Source organism: Lemur catta, chromosome 12 (assembly GCF_020740605.2).
Source record: "Lemur catta isolate mLemCat1 chromosome 12, mLemCat1.pri, whole genome shotgun sequence".
NCBI classification, from domain to species: Eukaryota; Metazoa; Chordata; class Mammalia; order Primates; family Lemuridae; genus Lemur; species Lemur catta.
The window spans coordinates 47436420-47452000 of record NC_059139.1 but is presented as its reverse complement, the minus strand read 5'-3'; the positions used below and the strand labels follow the sequence as shown (position 1 = coordinate 47452000).

General features: G+C 40.3%; 1 protein-coding gene across 3 annotated transcripts in view; it reads left to right on the top strand.

Annotated features, from left to right (window-relative positions):
• Nucleotides 1-485: 485 nt before the first annotated feature.
• The window catches only part of FAM169A (family with sequence similarity 169 member A), a 62952-nt gene continuing 47856 nt past the window's right edge, over nt 486-15581 (top strand). For 2 of the 3 annotated variants that reach the window (XM_045566402.1, XM_045566401.1), the window contains exon 1: nt 7194-7251. In XM_045566402.1, coding sequence (XP_045422358.1) covers nt 7198-7251 — 54 coding nt within the window. In that variant the 5' untranslated portion in view covers nt 7194-7197. Of the gene's footprint in view, nt 639-7193; nt 7252-15581 lie in introns of those variants that run through there. The other variant, XM_045566403.1, reaches the window with a different exon arrangement.

Here is a 15581-nt window from a genome sequence, read left to right as displayed (position 1 = left end):
AGCCGGGCGGGAGAACTCCGCCGGGCTGTGCAAATGAGATTCTGTGGAAGTTGGTATTAAAGGAACACGCAAATGCAGCGTTGTAGCCCCCGCGGCTTACCCGCATCTATTTTTATATCTAAGCCAAGGTCACTCTTTAATACTGGGCCATAGCCGTGAGCCGGGGTGTCGCGCTGCCGGGTGACGGCGGCCGGGGCGGAGAGAGGGGGCGCGGGTGGTGAGGCGGGGGCCGCGCGGCGCCCCCCGGCTGCTCGAGCCCGCACCTGGCTGGCGGGCGCCCGACAGCGGGCCTGGAGCGCGGAAGGGCGGCGTCCCCGGCGCCGAGGAGGGGCCGCGCCGCGCGGGCGGGCGGGGGGATTCGCGGTGGGCGCGGGCGCGGGCGCGACGCGGCTGCGAGGGCTGGAGGCGCTGCGGCGCGAGTGCGTCACGTCGGCGGAGGGGACGGTGGGCTGCGGCCGACCCGCGGCGAGGAGCCGGGCGTGCGAGGCGAGGGGGAGGCGGCCGCACCAGCCCAGGCAGCCGCGAGCGGCGCGGCCCGGGACCGGCCGGGGGTCGCCAGTGAGGAGCCGCCGGCTCCATTCATTCGCGCGGCTCCGCCTCCTTCCCTGGGCCCCGGCGGCTCTCGGGGAGCGTCCGAAGTGAGTGCGCTGCCTATCCCTGGTGGCGGGCGGGAGGGGAGGCCGAGGTTGCGGCGCCGGCCCAGCGCCCTGCCGGCTTCGGCCCCGACCCCCAGGGCGGCGACGCGGGCCGCTAGCGTGGGCGGCCCCTTTGGACTGGGCCCGGCGCAGGCCCGCCGGGCCGGGGGCGCGCAGCCAGCTGGCGGCGGCCGGCGGGGCCCGCAGGGGCGTGAGGCGCCCCCAGGTGCGCCGGCCTCCGCGTCAGCGCCACCATTTTGTGTGAGGGAATGCCTCCTTCTTCCTCCCTCGCCCGCGGCTGCATTCCGGTCCGCAGCTGCCGCTTGCTGAGCCCCCTCCCCTCCCACTTTCCCCACCTGGACTCTGTGCGTTTCCGCCGATTGCCTCGGCGTGGTGAAAAGCGGAGCTGGTGAGGTGTGGAACTTAAGCGTTTAGACTCGGTTCAGCCAAGCAGGTGGCCTCCAAAGATGCTGTGACCACCTTCCTTACCTTTAACTACTTTTGGGATAGGTATTGTACAGACTCTCTCGCCTTAGAATTCAGGTCGTAGCAATTTTGTTCTGATTTTGTTCTCAGCTGTCTATTATGCGATTTTCCTAGAGGTCTGTGCCTCAGGAGATGGAAGGATGAAGCCCTGACTCGGTGGTTTATGGCTCGGGGGTCTGGATTACACTTACTCCCGTTATTGTTCTTGGGGAGAAATGATGAAGCACCCCACTTGCTTTGCAGCTTCTGGGAATTGGTGTGGGTGCAGTATCTGTGGGAGTAGAGTCTAAGCGAACCACCTGATGATGCAGGCCACCTTCCCCCTTTGGGAGATCTTTTCCAAATCTAAATTAAAACGTGCGTAAGGGTTTTTGAGGGGGTTGGAACGGGAGGGACATGTTGCTAGAAGATTACCCGAAGGAAAAGTTTTAATTGTGATTCAGAACTGTTAAGACAGTTTGTCATTTTCAAGGTTCCTGAGAATTTGGTCATTCGTTTTAATTGGTTGTTTCCTCGCAAATGTACTGCTTATGTGCCGAGTAGATTGTACCCATGCCATTTGTATTTTATCACTGCATCACAGACAGGGATTAAAATCTGGAATGGTGGCTGTTGCATAATACGTACATTTGGGCCCTGGCGGGAATTCGCTAGAGTGGGTCTGGGTTTGGTGTGCCATGTGTTTTTATTTTGTAATTTTTTTGCACATCATAGAGTGTACAGGTAATCTTTACAAACTATTAATATCTCTTATTGTGCTATGAAGTATTTACAAGAGGAAAGACTTCTAGTGACTAATATGGACAAGACTAAAATTTTTGTTTTTTTGTTTTTGCTTATTTTGGGGGAAAGGAGGCAGGGAATGAGATGGTGAGAGGCATCTGGGAAAAGTCCATTTGTGATAAGACTTCCAGTATAAACAAAGCTAAAACATGGTAATCTTTTACAGAAAGCTTGTAGCTGTCCTAGTGGACTTTTCTCTTTAAATTTATGATGAGGATCACTTTGGGGAATTTAGAAATAGCTTATGTGAGTAGCAACATTGACCTTCTGCGTGAATGATCATAAATTAAGGTGTTTTACCTGCGGATTTTAGGTTCTAAAAGGTTTCAGATTAGTCTGACCTTTGAAATAGTATTCAAATCATTACAAATGGTTTCATTTCTTTAATAAAGATGAAATATACATCAAACAATTCTGATTTGGAGAAAATGAAATATTTAATAAATGCTTTTGAGAAAGTAAAATTACCATGTTGCCCTTCTTATTAAATGAAACCTTTTTTCTGTTTAGTTGAAGACTTTCCCACTGGTTTTTTGTTTGTGTGTTTGTTTGTTTTTTTACAAACAAATGATTCCATATTGTGTACCATCCCTTCCAGAAATATCATGCTTCCCATTAATGACGTGTTTGTGCTAAAGGGGGGATTATGGAGGTGAAAGGGATCTTGGACATTTGGAGAGTCTTGGTTTATGGAGTTTAGGTAAGCAAAGATTGCTTGCCAGTGATTGCAGGTGACCTGTCTGGACCTATCCTAGGTCCATGAGGAATGAGATTGTTCTACCAATTTAAGCAATGAGTCAAACACAACTTTAAGATCTTTGCATTGATTCCGTTAATACGCAAGTCAGAGAGGTGCACTGAATTGGTACAATTGTATTTAATTGACTCCAGTTTGGAAGTGATCTTGGTGTGCTTTTTATCTTTAACTTAGCTTGAAATTTTGAGCAATATTTTATTAACAGTTGAGAAATTGAAAAGAAAAAACACTAATATTTTTCTCTGTTAGCTCCTACCTGAATTACTCTTTTTAACCTTAAGCATATTATGTTCAGTCATCTGCCTACAAATGCAAAAGGATTTACTTTTTAAAGGTAACTAGAAAAGAACTGGGTATTCATGTAGAGGTTCAAAAAATATCTGTCAAGAATTTCATAGAAAAGATTGTTGGTTGGTTAGGAAGTTAAACAAAACCTTTATGTTCCTTTCCATTTCTAAAATTTTATGATTCTAAGTGGAAAAAAGGAATTACATGATTATTGTGTGTAAGATGGTGTTCTCTTCACACGCCGTTAAGCTTCCCATCCTTTATATATTTAACCCTGAAATTTAAGTTCTAAATTTGATATGCTTCATTGGAAGTAGGGGTATTTCACAATTCTTTTGATAATAGCAAAATTACTCAAGGTAGAATTTATTAAGGAAAAGGTGTGATGATTTAAAGATAATCAGGGAAAAGCTGACAATTTACTAAAGACATCATAAAATAATTATAAAGACTTAGGAGTTTTAGAGCTGATGTATTGACACCTTAAGGTTTATGTGCTCTGTAGAAGGAAGTGTTCATCTATGCTAACCTATTATTTGGGCTAGAAAGTTAATGATTTAACCTAGGTTTCAAATATTTTAATTTTTTAAAGAATATAACTTTGGTTACTAGTTGTTCCAATAAGATGTTAGTTTTAGGCTAAGCCAAAGGTTGCTTTAATTTATTCAACAAATACTGTCTGTTGTGTGTGTTGTAAGGCACAAATAGAGAGGTCCTACCCTCATGGAGTCTATAGTTTAGTGAATTACTGTGGATTCAAATGTTATAGGTTCCTTAAAATCTAAGCGCATAAAGATTTTTGAAAATAAGAATTGGGAAGAAATCTAGTAAATTGCATATTTTAAAAGAGCGCCAAATTGCATGTTGTTATACTTTATTTGTAACTTCTAAGGTATGGAAATAGTTTAATTTGGAAAATTCATTCCAGTAATACTTATAACCTGAGCCAGGCACTGGGTACAAAAACATGCATGTGCAAAGTAATCTAGAAATTCTGTCTTGAAGGTGAGACAGACATTAAGCAGATAATTCTATCCTGTGAATGTTATGGGGCATACAGAGGAGGCATTCATTCTGTTGGAATGAATCTGGTAGGGCTTTATAGAGGCAGTGACAGTTGAACTTGGTCTTGAACAATGGATGAATGAGAATTTGCCAGAAGTTTTTGGAGGTGTGGGACATCACGAGTAATGGTTCCATCAAATGCTAAAGCATAGAGTTATAATTGGTCCTGATCTAAAAACAGATCAGTTAAGGTGGCCCAGGTCCCATTGTGGGTTGGGGCCTGATTCTATATGGATGTGTATGAATTTTACTACATGGTGATAGAGGACCAGTAATGGATTTTAGAACGAAAGAGTTCATGGAATGGGGTTCTCTTTCTTTCTTTTCTTTCTTTAAAGGAAGATCCTTCCAGTAGTAGTTTAAAGGTTAGACTGGAGTGAAGAAAATAGTTACAAGCCCTTATGATAGTTTTGGCAAAGCTCTGAAGCAAGGCAGTAGCAGTAGAGGTAACAAAGGAAGGGCTAGATTCGAGAGACATTTTCTGAAGTAGAAAGGCATTATTTGAATGGAAAGAGATGTGCTTTGGCGTCAGACAGACTGGGTTTAAGTCAGGGCACCGGGGCCATGCTGCTTTATGGTTGTGTCAACTTGGGACCGTTACTAAAGCTTTTCTGAAGCTTGGCTTCTTGAGCTGTAAAATGAGTAGAAGACACACCTTGCAAGCTTATTGAAACGATTAGAAATAGTATATAAAGGTCAGTGCCTGTTATGTGATATATGTTCAGTAATAATATCACCAAATTCTGTTGATGACAATGAATGGTTGTGGCAATAAGAGAAAGGAATGACTGAGTATAGAATGCTTCCAGCAAGTCTTGGCATTCAGCTGGGTAGGTGGTTGCTTCTTTAACATAGATTGTGAAAAGAGGAAGAAGAAATAGACTTACAGAGGGAGAGAAATTAACTTTTGACATATTTTATTTAGTATTGAGTGAACTGTGCAAACATGAATCTGACCTGGTGGAGAGAGATCTAGGCAGATAATACACATTTGGAAGCTACCAATGTATATGTTAATATTTGGTAAATTGAGCCACTTGACAGGATGAATTCCTGAGTAAGAGCATGGAGTAGCCAAGGCTTATAGTTAGGTAAAGTATTGTGGATTAAAATGTTAAAGGGTCCTTAAAGTCTAAATGCACAAAGATTTTTGAAAATATGAATGGGGAACAATTCAGTTTTTTAGGTTGCATTTTTTGGGGGGACACAGGGTCTTCCTCTGTTGCCCAGGCTGGAGTGCAGTAGCATTATCAAGTGATCTTCCTCCCTCAGCCTCCCAAGTAGCTGTGACTACAAGTGTGTGCCATCACAGCTGGCTGATTTTATAAAAAACTTTTTGTAGAGATGGGATCTGGCTGTGTTGCTCAGGCTGGTCTTGAACTCCTGGTCTTGAGTGATCCTCCCACCTCAGCCTCCCAAAGTGCTGAGATTATAGGCGTGAGCCACTGCATCCAGCCCTTGCATTTTTAAAACTACAAGATTGCATGTGGTGGGACTCCTGTGTTTATGGGTTGTGCTGATGAGAGGGTTCATTTGCTGAAAGAAACCAAGGAAGGAAAAAAACTAAGAAGAGTTGGGAGAGAGAGTATTGTCTTGGGTGTCAAGGAAGGAGAGAAACTTTTAAGTGGTAGAAGGTGGTCAGTGGGTCTGATTTGTCATAAGGTCAAGAGGAGTAATAATGAAAATAATCAATTGAATTTGGGAGTTTGAAGGTTTTGGAGGCCTTAAGAGGAGTAATATTAGTATAGTGATAGGGACAGTAGCCAATTTAGGAATGCTTAGAAGTGGAGAGAAAGTCAAGGAGTTTGACTTCTTGTTGTACAATGATTTAAGATAAAGTAATAAACTGTACTAATAAGAAATTTTATAGTCTAAAATATTTTGTATATGTATATCAGTGCCTTCAAGTTTGGATTTAACCCCTGATATACCTGATGAATTTATTCTTTTTTTTTTTTTTTTTTGAGACAGAGTCTCACTCTGTTGCCCAGGCTAGAGTGCCATGGCGTCAGCCTAGCTCACAGCAACCTCAAACTCCTGGGCTCAAGCAATCCTTCTGCCTCAGCCTCCCCAGTAGCTGGGACTACAAGCACGCACCACCATGCCCTGCTAATTTTTTCTATATATGTCTTTAGTTGTCTAGCTAATTTCTTTCTATTTTTAGTAGAGATGGGGTCTTGCTCTTGCTCAGGCTGGTCTCCAACTCCTGACCTCGAGCGATCCTCCCGCCTCGGCCTCCCAGAGTGCTAGGATTACAGGCTTGAGCCACTGCACCTGGCCTGATGAATTTATTCTGATATTTAAGTTAGCAGTAGTTAATTATTCAGTGTATTTCTACAATTTAAGCCAAATATGCATAGATTTGAACCCTGACTTTGCTGTTCCTAGCTGCCCGACTTTCGTTAAGATATTTAATCCCTCTGGGCCTCAATTTCCTCATCTGTGAAAGAATAGTTAGAACCTATCTCAAAATGTTGACAGAATTATCTAAATGTGATAAAGTATCTAAAGGTAAGCTACTAATATTATCATCAATGGAATTAGGATAGTTTTTACCATCTAGTTGAGTGATCCTCATCTTTTTCTCCCTTTTGTTATCCACACCCATCCCATGCACGACACTTTGTTGAGTTATATTTCAAAGCAGTAGTTTACTTTCTCATTTTAAAAATTGTGATTTGTTTACCGTTCATCAGTCGGGCCTCAAGCAGTCCTCCCACCTCGGCCTCCCAAAGTGCACAGATTACAGACATCAGCCACTATGCCAGGCCCTGGTCCTGTTTTCTGTTAATTATTTATACTCATGAGTGGAAATAATTATTTTTTCTATTAATTATTTATACTCATGAGTGGAAAATATAGCTAAATTTAGCACAAAGTACCCAAATGTTAGATGCCTTGATCTTTGGCTTTGGGATATAATATCTAAAAGTACTTGAAATTTATTTCAAATTGTGGAAGAAGAAATTGAAGTGATTCTGAATAGATTTTGGAGAATACTAACTTTTTGTATCTGAGTAGAATCTAATAATGGAAGAAAAGGCATAGTTTTACTTTATAAAATGATTCATATGGCTTTATAATTTCATATGTGATTGACCACTGAATTGTATTCTGTGGACTCTTGGTCTTCCTTTCTAGAACTCTGTGATACTGGCTTGAATGGAGACAAGGAAAGTTCTCATGCCTATGGGCAAAGAAGTGTTTCTCTTATCCCTAGCTGGAAACTTACCAGCTGTAAGTAACAGTATTCTTTGACTAGCTAGTTGGCTAGAATGTGTTTTCATGCAGTGTCATTCATTTGTAGGTAGCATTTATTGTTGGAAAGTCCCAGTTCTTTTACTTTTTTAGAGATACACAGAATAAGTTCTAATTTTCATTTGCATACTGCTTCTTCAAATATTGGAAGGTAGTTTTCTTGCCTCCCTTTTCCACTGAGAATTATTTATCCCAATTTCTGTTCCTCATCTACTGTACCATGGTTTCAAGATCCTTTGTCATCCTGGTGTTCTCCATTGAAAGCATTCCAGGTTTTTAGTGTGATTTTTCTTAAAGTGTGCCCACCAGAGTGGAGTAAAACACTGCAGATGATGTCTGATGCATGAAAAATACAGGGATACTTTTCTGTCCTTGGATCTGGACAGTTTTAACTCTAATAATGAAGCCTTGTTCTGTAATTATTTTGCCTTAACAAATACTTGGTTATGGCTCATATTGAATCTAGAATTTAGTATGAATCTAAATTTCAAGGTCTTATTTGTCCTTCAGCAGTGGATAATTAAAAACTATAATGCAGCTGGGTGTGGTGGCTCACACCTATAATCCTAGCATTCTGGGAGGCCGAGGTGGGAGGATTGCTGGAGGTCAGGAGTTGGAGACCAGCCTGAGCAAGAGTGAGACCCCGTCTCTGCTAAAAATAGAAAGAAATTATCTGGACAATTAAAAATATACATAGAAAAAATTAGCCGGGCATGGTGGCATATGCCTGTAGTCCCAGCTACTGGGGAGGCTGAGGCAGGAGGATTGCTTGAGCCCAAGAGTTTGAGGTTGCTGTGAGCTAGGCTGATGCCATGGCACTCTAGCCTGGGCAACAGAGCCAGACTCTGTCTCAAAAAAAATAAAAAAAATAAAAACTATAGGCTGGGCGCGGTGGCTCATGCCTGTAATCCTAGCACTCTGGGAGGCCGAGGTAGGTGGATTGCTCGAGGTTAGGAGTTCGAGACCAGCCTCAGCAAGAGTGAGACCCCGTCTCTACTAAAAATAGAAAGAAATTATATGGCCAACTAAAAATCTATATAGAAAAAATTAGCCGGGCATAATGGCGCATGCCTGTAGTCCCAGCTACTTGGGAGGCTGAGGCAGTAGGATCGCTTAAGCCGAGGAGTCTGAGGTTGCTGTGAGCTAGGCTGACACACGGCACTCACTCTAGCCTGGGCAAGAAAGCGAGACTCTGTCTCAAAAAAAAAAAAACAAAAAAAAACTATAATGCAACTTAGTGAATTTCATTTATTCCCCAGCTCTATTTTGGAGTAACTTGTTAAAGAAATATTTGGTAGGCCTTTTACTTTGTCAGTTTTTGTTTCCCTTTTATTATTTAAAAAAAATCTAACTCCTAAGGAGTGATTGATTAATACGGTTGTTATATTCTATAACAATTGTATTACGCTTAAATACATGATGTATTATATTGGCCTTTTGTCTTGACCTGGGAACCTGCCACCAGGTTATACCTCTCTGGGGACAGATCGCCTAGAATCAGAGCCAGACTCTGCCACTTGGTCGTGAGTGAGCTTGGGCAGCTTACTTACCCTTCTCCATACCTGAGACTCATTCAGAAAATGTGTATAGGAATACCTGCTTCGCAGGATCATTTTGAGGAATAACTGAAATATGTGTAGGGTGTTTAGCATAATGCCAGGTGCAAGGTAAGCAAGGAATCAGTAAGTGATGGTTCTCTTACCATCAGAAACCACATTCTGAGTTTAAAAAAATGATCATAAATGAAAATTTGAGGATATTACCCCTTTGTAAGTCAAGATCTTTCTTCCTAGTTTCTATCTCCAAATAAGCTATAAGTGCTTTTCTTTTCTTTTTTTTCTTTAATGTATAGACAATGTTTCATTGTGTAGCCCAGGCTGGGGTGCAGTGGCATGATCCTAGCTCACTGCAGCTGCAAACTCCTGAGCTCAAGTGATCCTCCAGCCTCGGCCTCCCAGAGTGCTGGGATTACAGGTGTGAGCCACCAGGCCAGGTCCATCTGTTCGTTTTTGTCTAGTCTTTGAAAGTTCATTGCTTTTTGTTGTAGTACCAGTGTGTGGTTTATTTATACAAACTTTTATTCAGTCATTCACTAAATATGTTTTGAAGTTAGATAAGCTTACTACTATCTCTTTTCCCTTTTTCCTATGGGCCTACTGCCAATGAGAGGTAAGAAAAGAATTTTACTGAATCTGAGTGAATAAGCCCACCTGAGTTTGCAAGAGAGTAGCAAGAACAGATTGTCTGAGGCTATTGTTCCACATGCAGAGGCCTGGGAAGGACAGAAATGGCAAGCTTGTGATTCAGAGGCTGCTGTTTTTCTAAATTGATGTGATACTCTGCAGATAGTGGCAACTCTTGGTTACATTTCTTAGTTTTCTGGTGAAAACATTGGGGAATCGGATCAGTGATGGTGATTGTGACTCAGCAGAATATTTAATAAATGGTATGTCAAAATTAAGTTTCAAGTTTTGTTTTCGCTTTTGTTGTGAGTTAGATATGCTTCCTTTAAATTGAAAACATTAGTATTCATCGTTCTAAATGAGACAAATCTCTGTGATATTTTGTGTTAAAGATGTCTACAACAATGAGCCTATAGTTTAGACTCCTGTTTAAACAAATTGTTTATATCCTTGAGGCTCCCTATGCTAACCCCTGTTGATGTTAATAAAGCCCTGTAATGTCAGACATATGGTAAGAAGCTACATATAAAATAAGGGATTTTAGATTAATTGTCTGATGTTGAAATGGACAAAATTTTACGGCTTATTTATTTAAATAGTTCTTTTTTATTTATTTATTTATTTTATTATTTATTATTTTTTCCCATTCAGCTTGTTGCTATACATTTAAATAATTCTTACTTTGTCTTTCCTGAGCTTCGTTAGCTGCTTCTGTGAGATTATGAACAGTGCTCAGTGGTCTTGATTATGGGGTTCCGGAGTTGCTGACGTGCTTCTGAAGCAAATGTGTTGTTTTCTTCTCTGCAGTGTAGTATGTAGTAGGGTCAAGTGGTAGCTGCTTCAGTTAAGAGCCCATTTGTGTTTCTTTCTCTTTTAAATATCATCTGTTAATTTATTGCTAGACTTTGCAAATGTATCTGAGGAGTGTAAGTAGCATTTTCTATATCCTGCTCTTGTAGTATAGATGGTAAGATAAAAGATATTTCATCCGTTCCTAGGTGTGGCAATTGAGTATTTGTTTTGTGTTCTGTCAGGCACTTTTGAAGTACCTTTAATTATGAGTTTCATTTCAGCTTTATGAGTCCTGCTTTGCCTCCACAAGGTAGAACTCCCAAAATTCATATTCTGTATCCTTTGGAGGTAGGATGCAGGCATTTAACCTGCATTTTGCCTATCAGATGCATCTAAGATTGCTGCATAGAAAGTGAGCTCCTGGAGGACAGAGGCTCTGAATGGAGTTGACTCTCTTCCCCTTGCTTCTCCCTCCTCTTCTTTCACCTCACCGGGAATAACTATTGTTAACGATATAATGTGTGTCCTTCCAAACTTTTCTGTACAAACATGTTTTTTTTTTTTTTTTGAGACAGAGTGTCACTCTGTTGCCCTGGCTAGAGTGAGTGCCGTGGCGTCAGCCTAGCTCACAGCAACCTCAAACTCCTGGGCTTAAGCAATCCTACTGCCTCAGCCTCCCGAGTTGCTGGGACTACAGGCATGTGCCATCATGCCCGGCTAATTTTTTTCTATATATATATTTTTAGCTGTCCATATAGTTTCTTTCTATTTTTTTAGTAGAGACAAGGTCTCGCTCTTGCTCAGGCTGGTCTCGAACTCCTGAGCTCACACAATCCGCCTGCCTCGGCCTCCCAAGTGCTAGGATTACAGGCTTGAGCCACCGCGCCCGGCCTAAACATGTTAATCTGTTTAAAAAACTATGTGCAAATAGGCTTTTAAAAAAAAAAAAAAAAAGTTGAGTATTTTTGGTGTTTTTTTCCTGTTGTGTTCATGCTTTTTGCTTATTTATTTGCATCTTAGCTTTAAAAAACCATTGCATTATTTATCTGTATTAAGGTATTAGCGTATATAGGTCATACTGATTATAATTTACGTCTGATTTTTTTTGTTTTTAGATGCAAAATTTTTAATGTATATTCAGTTATTAGTTGTAGTTTATTCCTTCCTTAACCAGAGATTGTTTTCCTCTATATGTTCAAGTAATTTGCCCATCGTCACACAGCTAGTAATCCTGTAAGTTTGGCTCAGGAGCACACTTCTTTTTTTTTTTTTTTTTTTGAGACAGAGTCTCACTCTGTTGCCTGGGCTAGAGTGCCATGGTGTCAGCCTAGCTCACAGCAACCTCAAAGTCCTGGGCTCAAGCAATCCTCCTGCCTCAGCCTCCCGAGTAGCTGGGACTACAGGCATGTGCCACCATGCCCGGCTAATTTCTTTCTATTTTTAGTAGAGACGGGGGTCTCGCTCTTGCTCAGGCTGGTCTCGAATTCCTGACCTCGACTGATCCTCCCGCCTCGGCCTCCCAGAGTGCTAGGATTCAGGCATGAGCCACTGCACCTGGCCAGGAGCATACTTTCTCTTAACCAGTATTTTACACCAGCTTTCACATACACTATCCTGTGCCACATAACTGGATTTTGCTTTTGAAGGCCTAAAGCATACCAAATACCCAGTACTTTCATGTTTAAATGAGTTCTTATCTAGGAGCTTCCTGGACATGAAGAGGAATTAAACCTTTAGTTGGAAAGAACATTTGTAAGACTGCTGCTGATATGCATTAAGCAATCTTCAACGATTTTAGGGCTGCCTAAGATGCTGTGTTTTCAGGCATACTGATGTGATTGAAAAAATGGACCTCAGAGTCAGACTGCCTAGGTTCAGATTCTGTCCTTGAACAAGTTACTCAACGCTTTGTGTCTTCCTTTCCTCATCTGCCAAGCAAAGATAAAGCAAGCACTCGCCTCATGGGTTTTCAATAAAAGCTGTATCAAGGAATACATGTGAAGTGTTTATTAAAAGAATAAACCCTCGCACGTAGTCCACTATTGGATTAGCAATTATTAATTCAAAAGATGGTTTTGCTTCCTACTTGAAATAAAACGAGGCAACAGTTATGAATCCTGTTTAACTTCTTGCTCCATTATCTACAAACTTAGAGGCAGTCCTCACCCATTTGTAGTTATTTTTCCTTTCCCAGAGGACAGAAAAGGATTGCTGAGCAGTGTTGAGGCCCATCTGAGATTTTGATAGTTGTAGTAGTCTGTTCAGCTGTTTTATTTTTATCATACTCAAAAACTTAGCTCTCAGACTGGAAAAGGTGAGTGGTTGGATGAATTTAGGATGCAGGGCCTTGTGTAGGGCAGGAGGGCTAGGAGAATAAGAGGTTAGTAAGGTAAAGAGATCAGCTGAACTGATGTAGTGCAGGGCCTAGGTTAGTTAGGAAAGGAAATGATGTTAGGGAGAAAAGAGAGAAAGGAGGAAATCAAGAGAAGAATCACAATAAGGTTCAGAAAGAGGCTTTCTGTGTAAAAGGTTGAGAGTGTTGCCGATTATGTTGCCTGGATACCTAACCTATTCTTGGTGTTGGAGAAACAATCGTGACAGGTAGGTTCATGTCTTGTATTGGTCGAGATAATGATTTTTTTCTCTGAGAATTCTTTCAGCTCTAAAATGTCTTTAACTCTTTTTGGATCTGTCTCTCCCCCTAAAGCCCTCAAACAATAGCAATAACTTACAAGAATCATGAAATAATTTAGGAACTGAGCATGTAGATTATGTTCTTCTCTTTTTAGAGTATAGTTGACATCCAGTAGTTAACAATAAATAGGGAAAAGTCACAATAATAGAAATTTATCTTTTTATATTTTTCTTGTTAAGAGTATTCATTCTTTCAAACGGTGATATGGTTTTTCGGGGGGGAGGGCAAGTGATGATGTTATTAAAAGATACATACAATGTAGCTGATGCTGGTGGGCATCTTAGAGCTCTTATGTAAGAGGTCTTAGTATTATGTTTTTATACAGGTTAGCCAGGATTAATGAGCATACCATTTGCTTAATTTATAAATTAATTTGGACACTTTTTACACTTCATTGTCCATTCTGCGTCAATTTTTTTTGATGAGTTAGTTTGCTTAAGGCTACATTAAGCTTTCTCATTCATGTAGAATCTAGTTAGGCCTTTTGGTTTATCTCATGGGCAGAGCATAAAGTACTTGACAGAATTTGATCTGACAGCTTTACAGTTATGTAACATGGAATAGAAGCTTGAAAACAACAAAAAAGAGGGAGAAGCAAGGGATTTATCATAACAATATATTTCTCTCCAAACCTTACCATCCTTCCCCTGCCTCTTTAAACTGTAGCAGAACCACAGTAAAGCCAGTAATTTACATAGTCTTAAATTAACCAATATTTTAAAAAACAATTATAAGCATTTAGAGGTGAAAAGGTCTTTAGGATTATCCTGTCCAGTTGCATCACATTACCAATGAGAATTCAGAGACCTAAAGAGGGTAAGTAACTTGCCTATGGTCATAAAACTAGTTAGTGGCAGAGCTGACCCTGGAACCAAGGTCATAGAATTCCAATACCAGTGCTCTTTCTGGTACGATGTGTGATAGAATATTTAATAATGTAATTATAGTATTTTACAAAAGGACATTTTGTATAACCATGACAAATACTATGATATTTGAATTTGCATATTGAATACAAATGGTTATATTGGAAGGTGTATCTGATTGCCTGGATTTATATTCTTCTAGCCCCACTAGTGGTGTGATGTTAGTCAAATGTCTTAAATACGAAAGTTTAGGAGTACCTTGTTATATATATTAAATGTGATAGTCTCTTTAAAGCCTGGTATATGGACACTTCTCAGTAAATGTTACCTGCTGCTGTTACTGATTTGTAATAATTTCTAGTTCTTTCATCTTCCTTTAAATTCTAATAAAATTTCACATTGAAAGTGACTGGTAATGAAAGTAATGGATTTAAGGACAGATTTGCAAAACACAGACATATTTTAGAAGGGGTGTATGTGTGTGTATGTCCAGGCCTTTGGAATTAGGGAAATCTTTTCCAGTTTTTTCCATATTAAAAAATTGGGGGGATACAGTTATTTTTAAACTATATTCAGAAATCATGACTTCTAACTAAGGGGTTTTTCCCTTAGTATTCTTCTGTATGCAAATTCCTAACTCTGTATCTAGATTGTCAGAGTTAGGGAAACAGGGTTGTTTTGTATTTAAATAAAATTTTGAATATAAATAAAAGAATATTCTTTGGCAGTAAGAAAAATAAGCTCAGAAACTATTATTTTTCAATTTAAAAACCTCAGTCTAAAAAGGTTTGCGAATGAAGGATAATGAATTTCTGTTTTCACACTTTAGTCACGTTCTGCTTGCCTTAGATCTGTAGTAGTGCCTTCTTGTGACAAGCAACCCCATACATAGAATGTAGTGCTTTCTGATGTGTGTCAACATGCTACCAGTGACTTAGGAGACATTTTTAGATGGTATTCAGGTGGATGTTTAAATTTATGATAGGAATTTTAATGCTGATTAGGAAATGTATAATCTAATATATCAAATTGGTGGTTTTATAGGTCTTAATAGTTTAGGGTGAATAAGATGTTTCTAAAAAAGAATGAGTTGAGATTCACTACGTGTATGAACCTTGAGACCACTATACAAAGTGAAATAAGCTAGACACAAAAGGACAATTATTGTACAATTCTACTTATAAGCTTCCTGGAATAGTCAGATTCATAGAGACAGAAAATAAATCAGGTTACCAGGGGCTGGAGGCAGGGAGGAATGGGGAGTTATTATTTAATGGGTACAGACTTTCTGTTTAGGGTGATGAAGAAGTTCTGGAAATGGATAGTGGTGATGGTTGTACAACATTATGAATGTACTTACTGCCACTGAATTGTACACTTAAAAATGGTTAAAATAGTAAATTTCATTATGTATATTTTACTACCATTATAAAAAGAGGGGCAGGAATGGGACGAGGTAGTGTATGTATAGATTTTTTAAAAAGTGAGTTGAGAAAATATTAATAGACACTTGACACACAGAAAAATGTTGATGGTGGTATGCAAATTATAGATGTTTGGGCAGTGCTAGGATAGAGGAAAGATCAGTGGGACCAGGAAGACCTGACCTATGTTCCGGTCTCAACCTCTGCCATGAACTAGCAGGGTGGGCCTATACATGACTCTTATCTAAAGGATATTAGATGAGAGAAACCAAGACCTCTAAGATTGCTTACTACCCTGAAGTTCTCTGATTCTGTGTTATGCCAATGGGTTTGTTATTCAGATGACCTA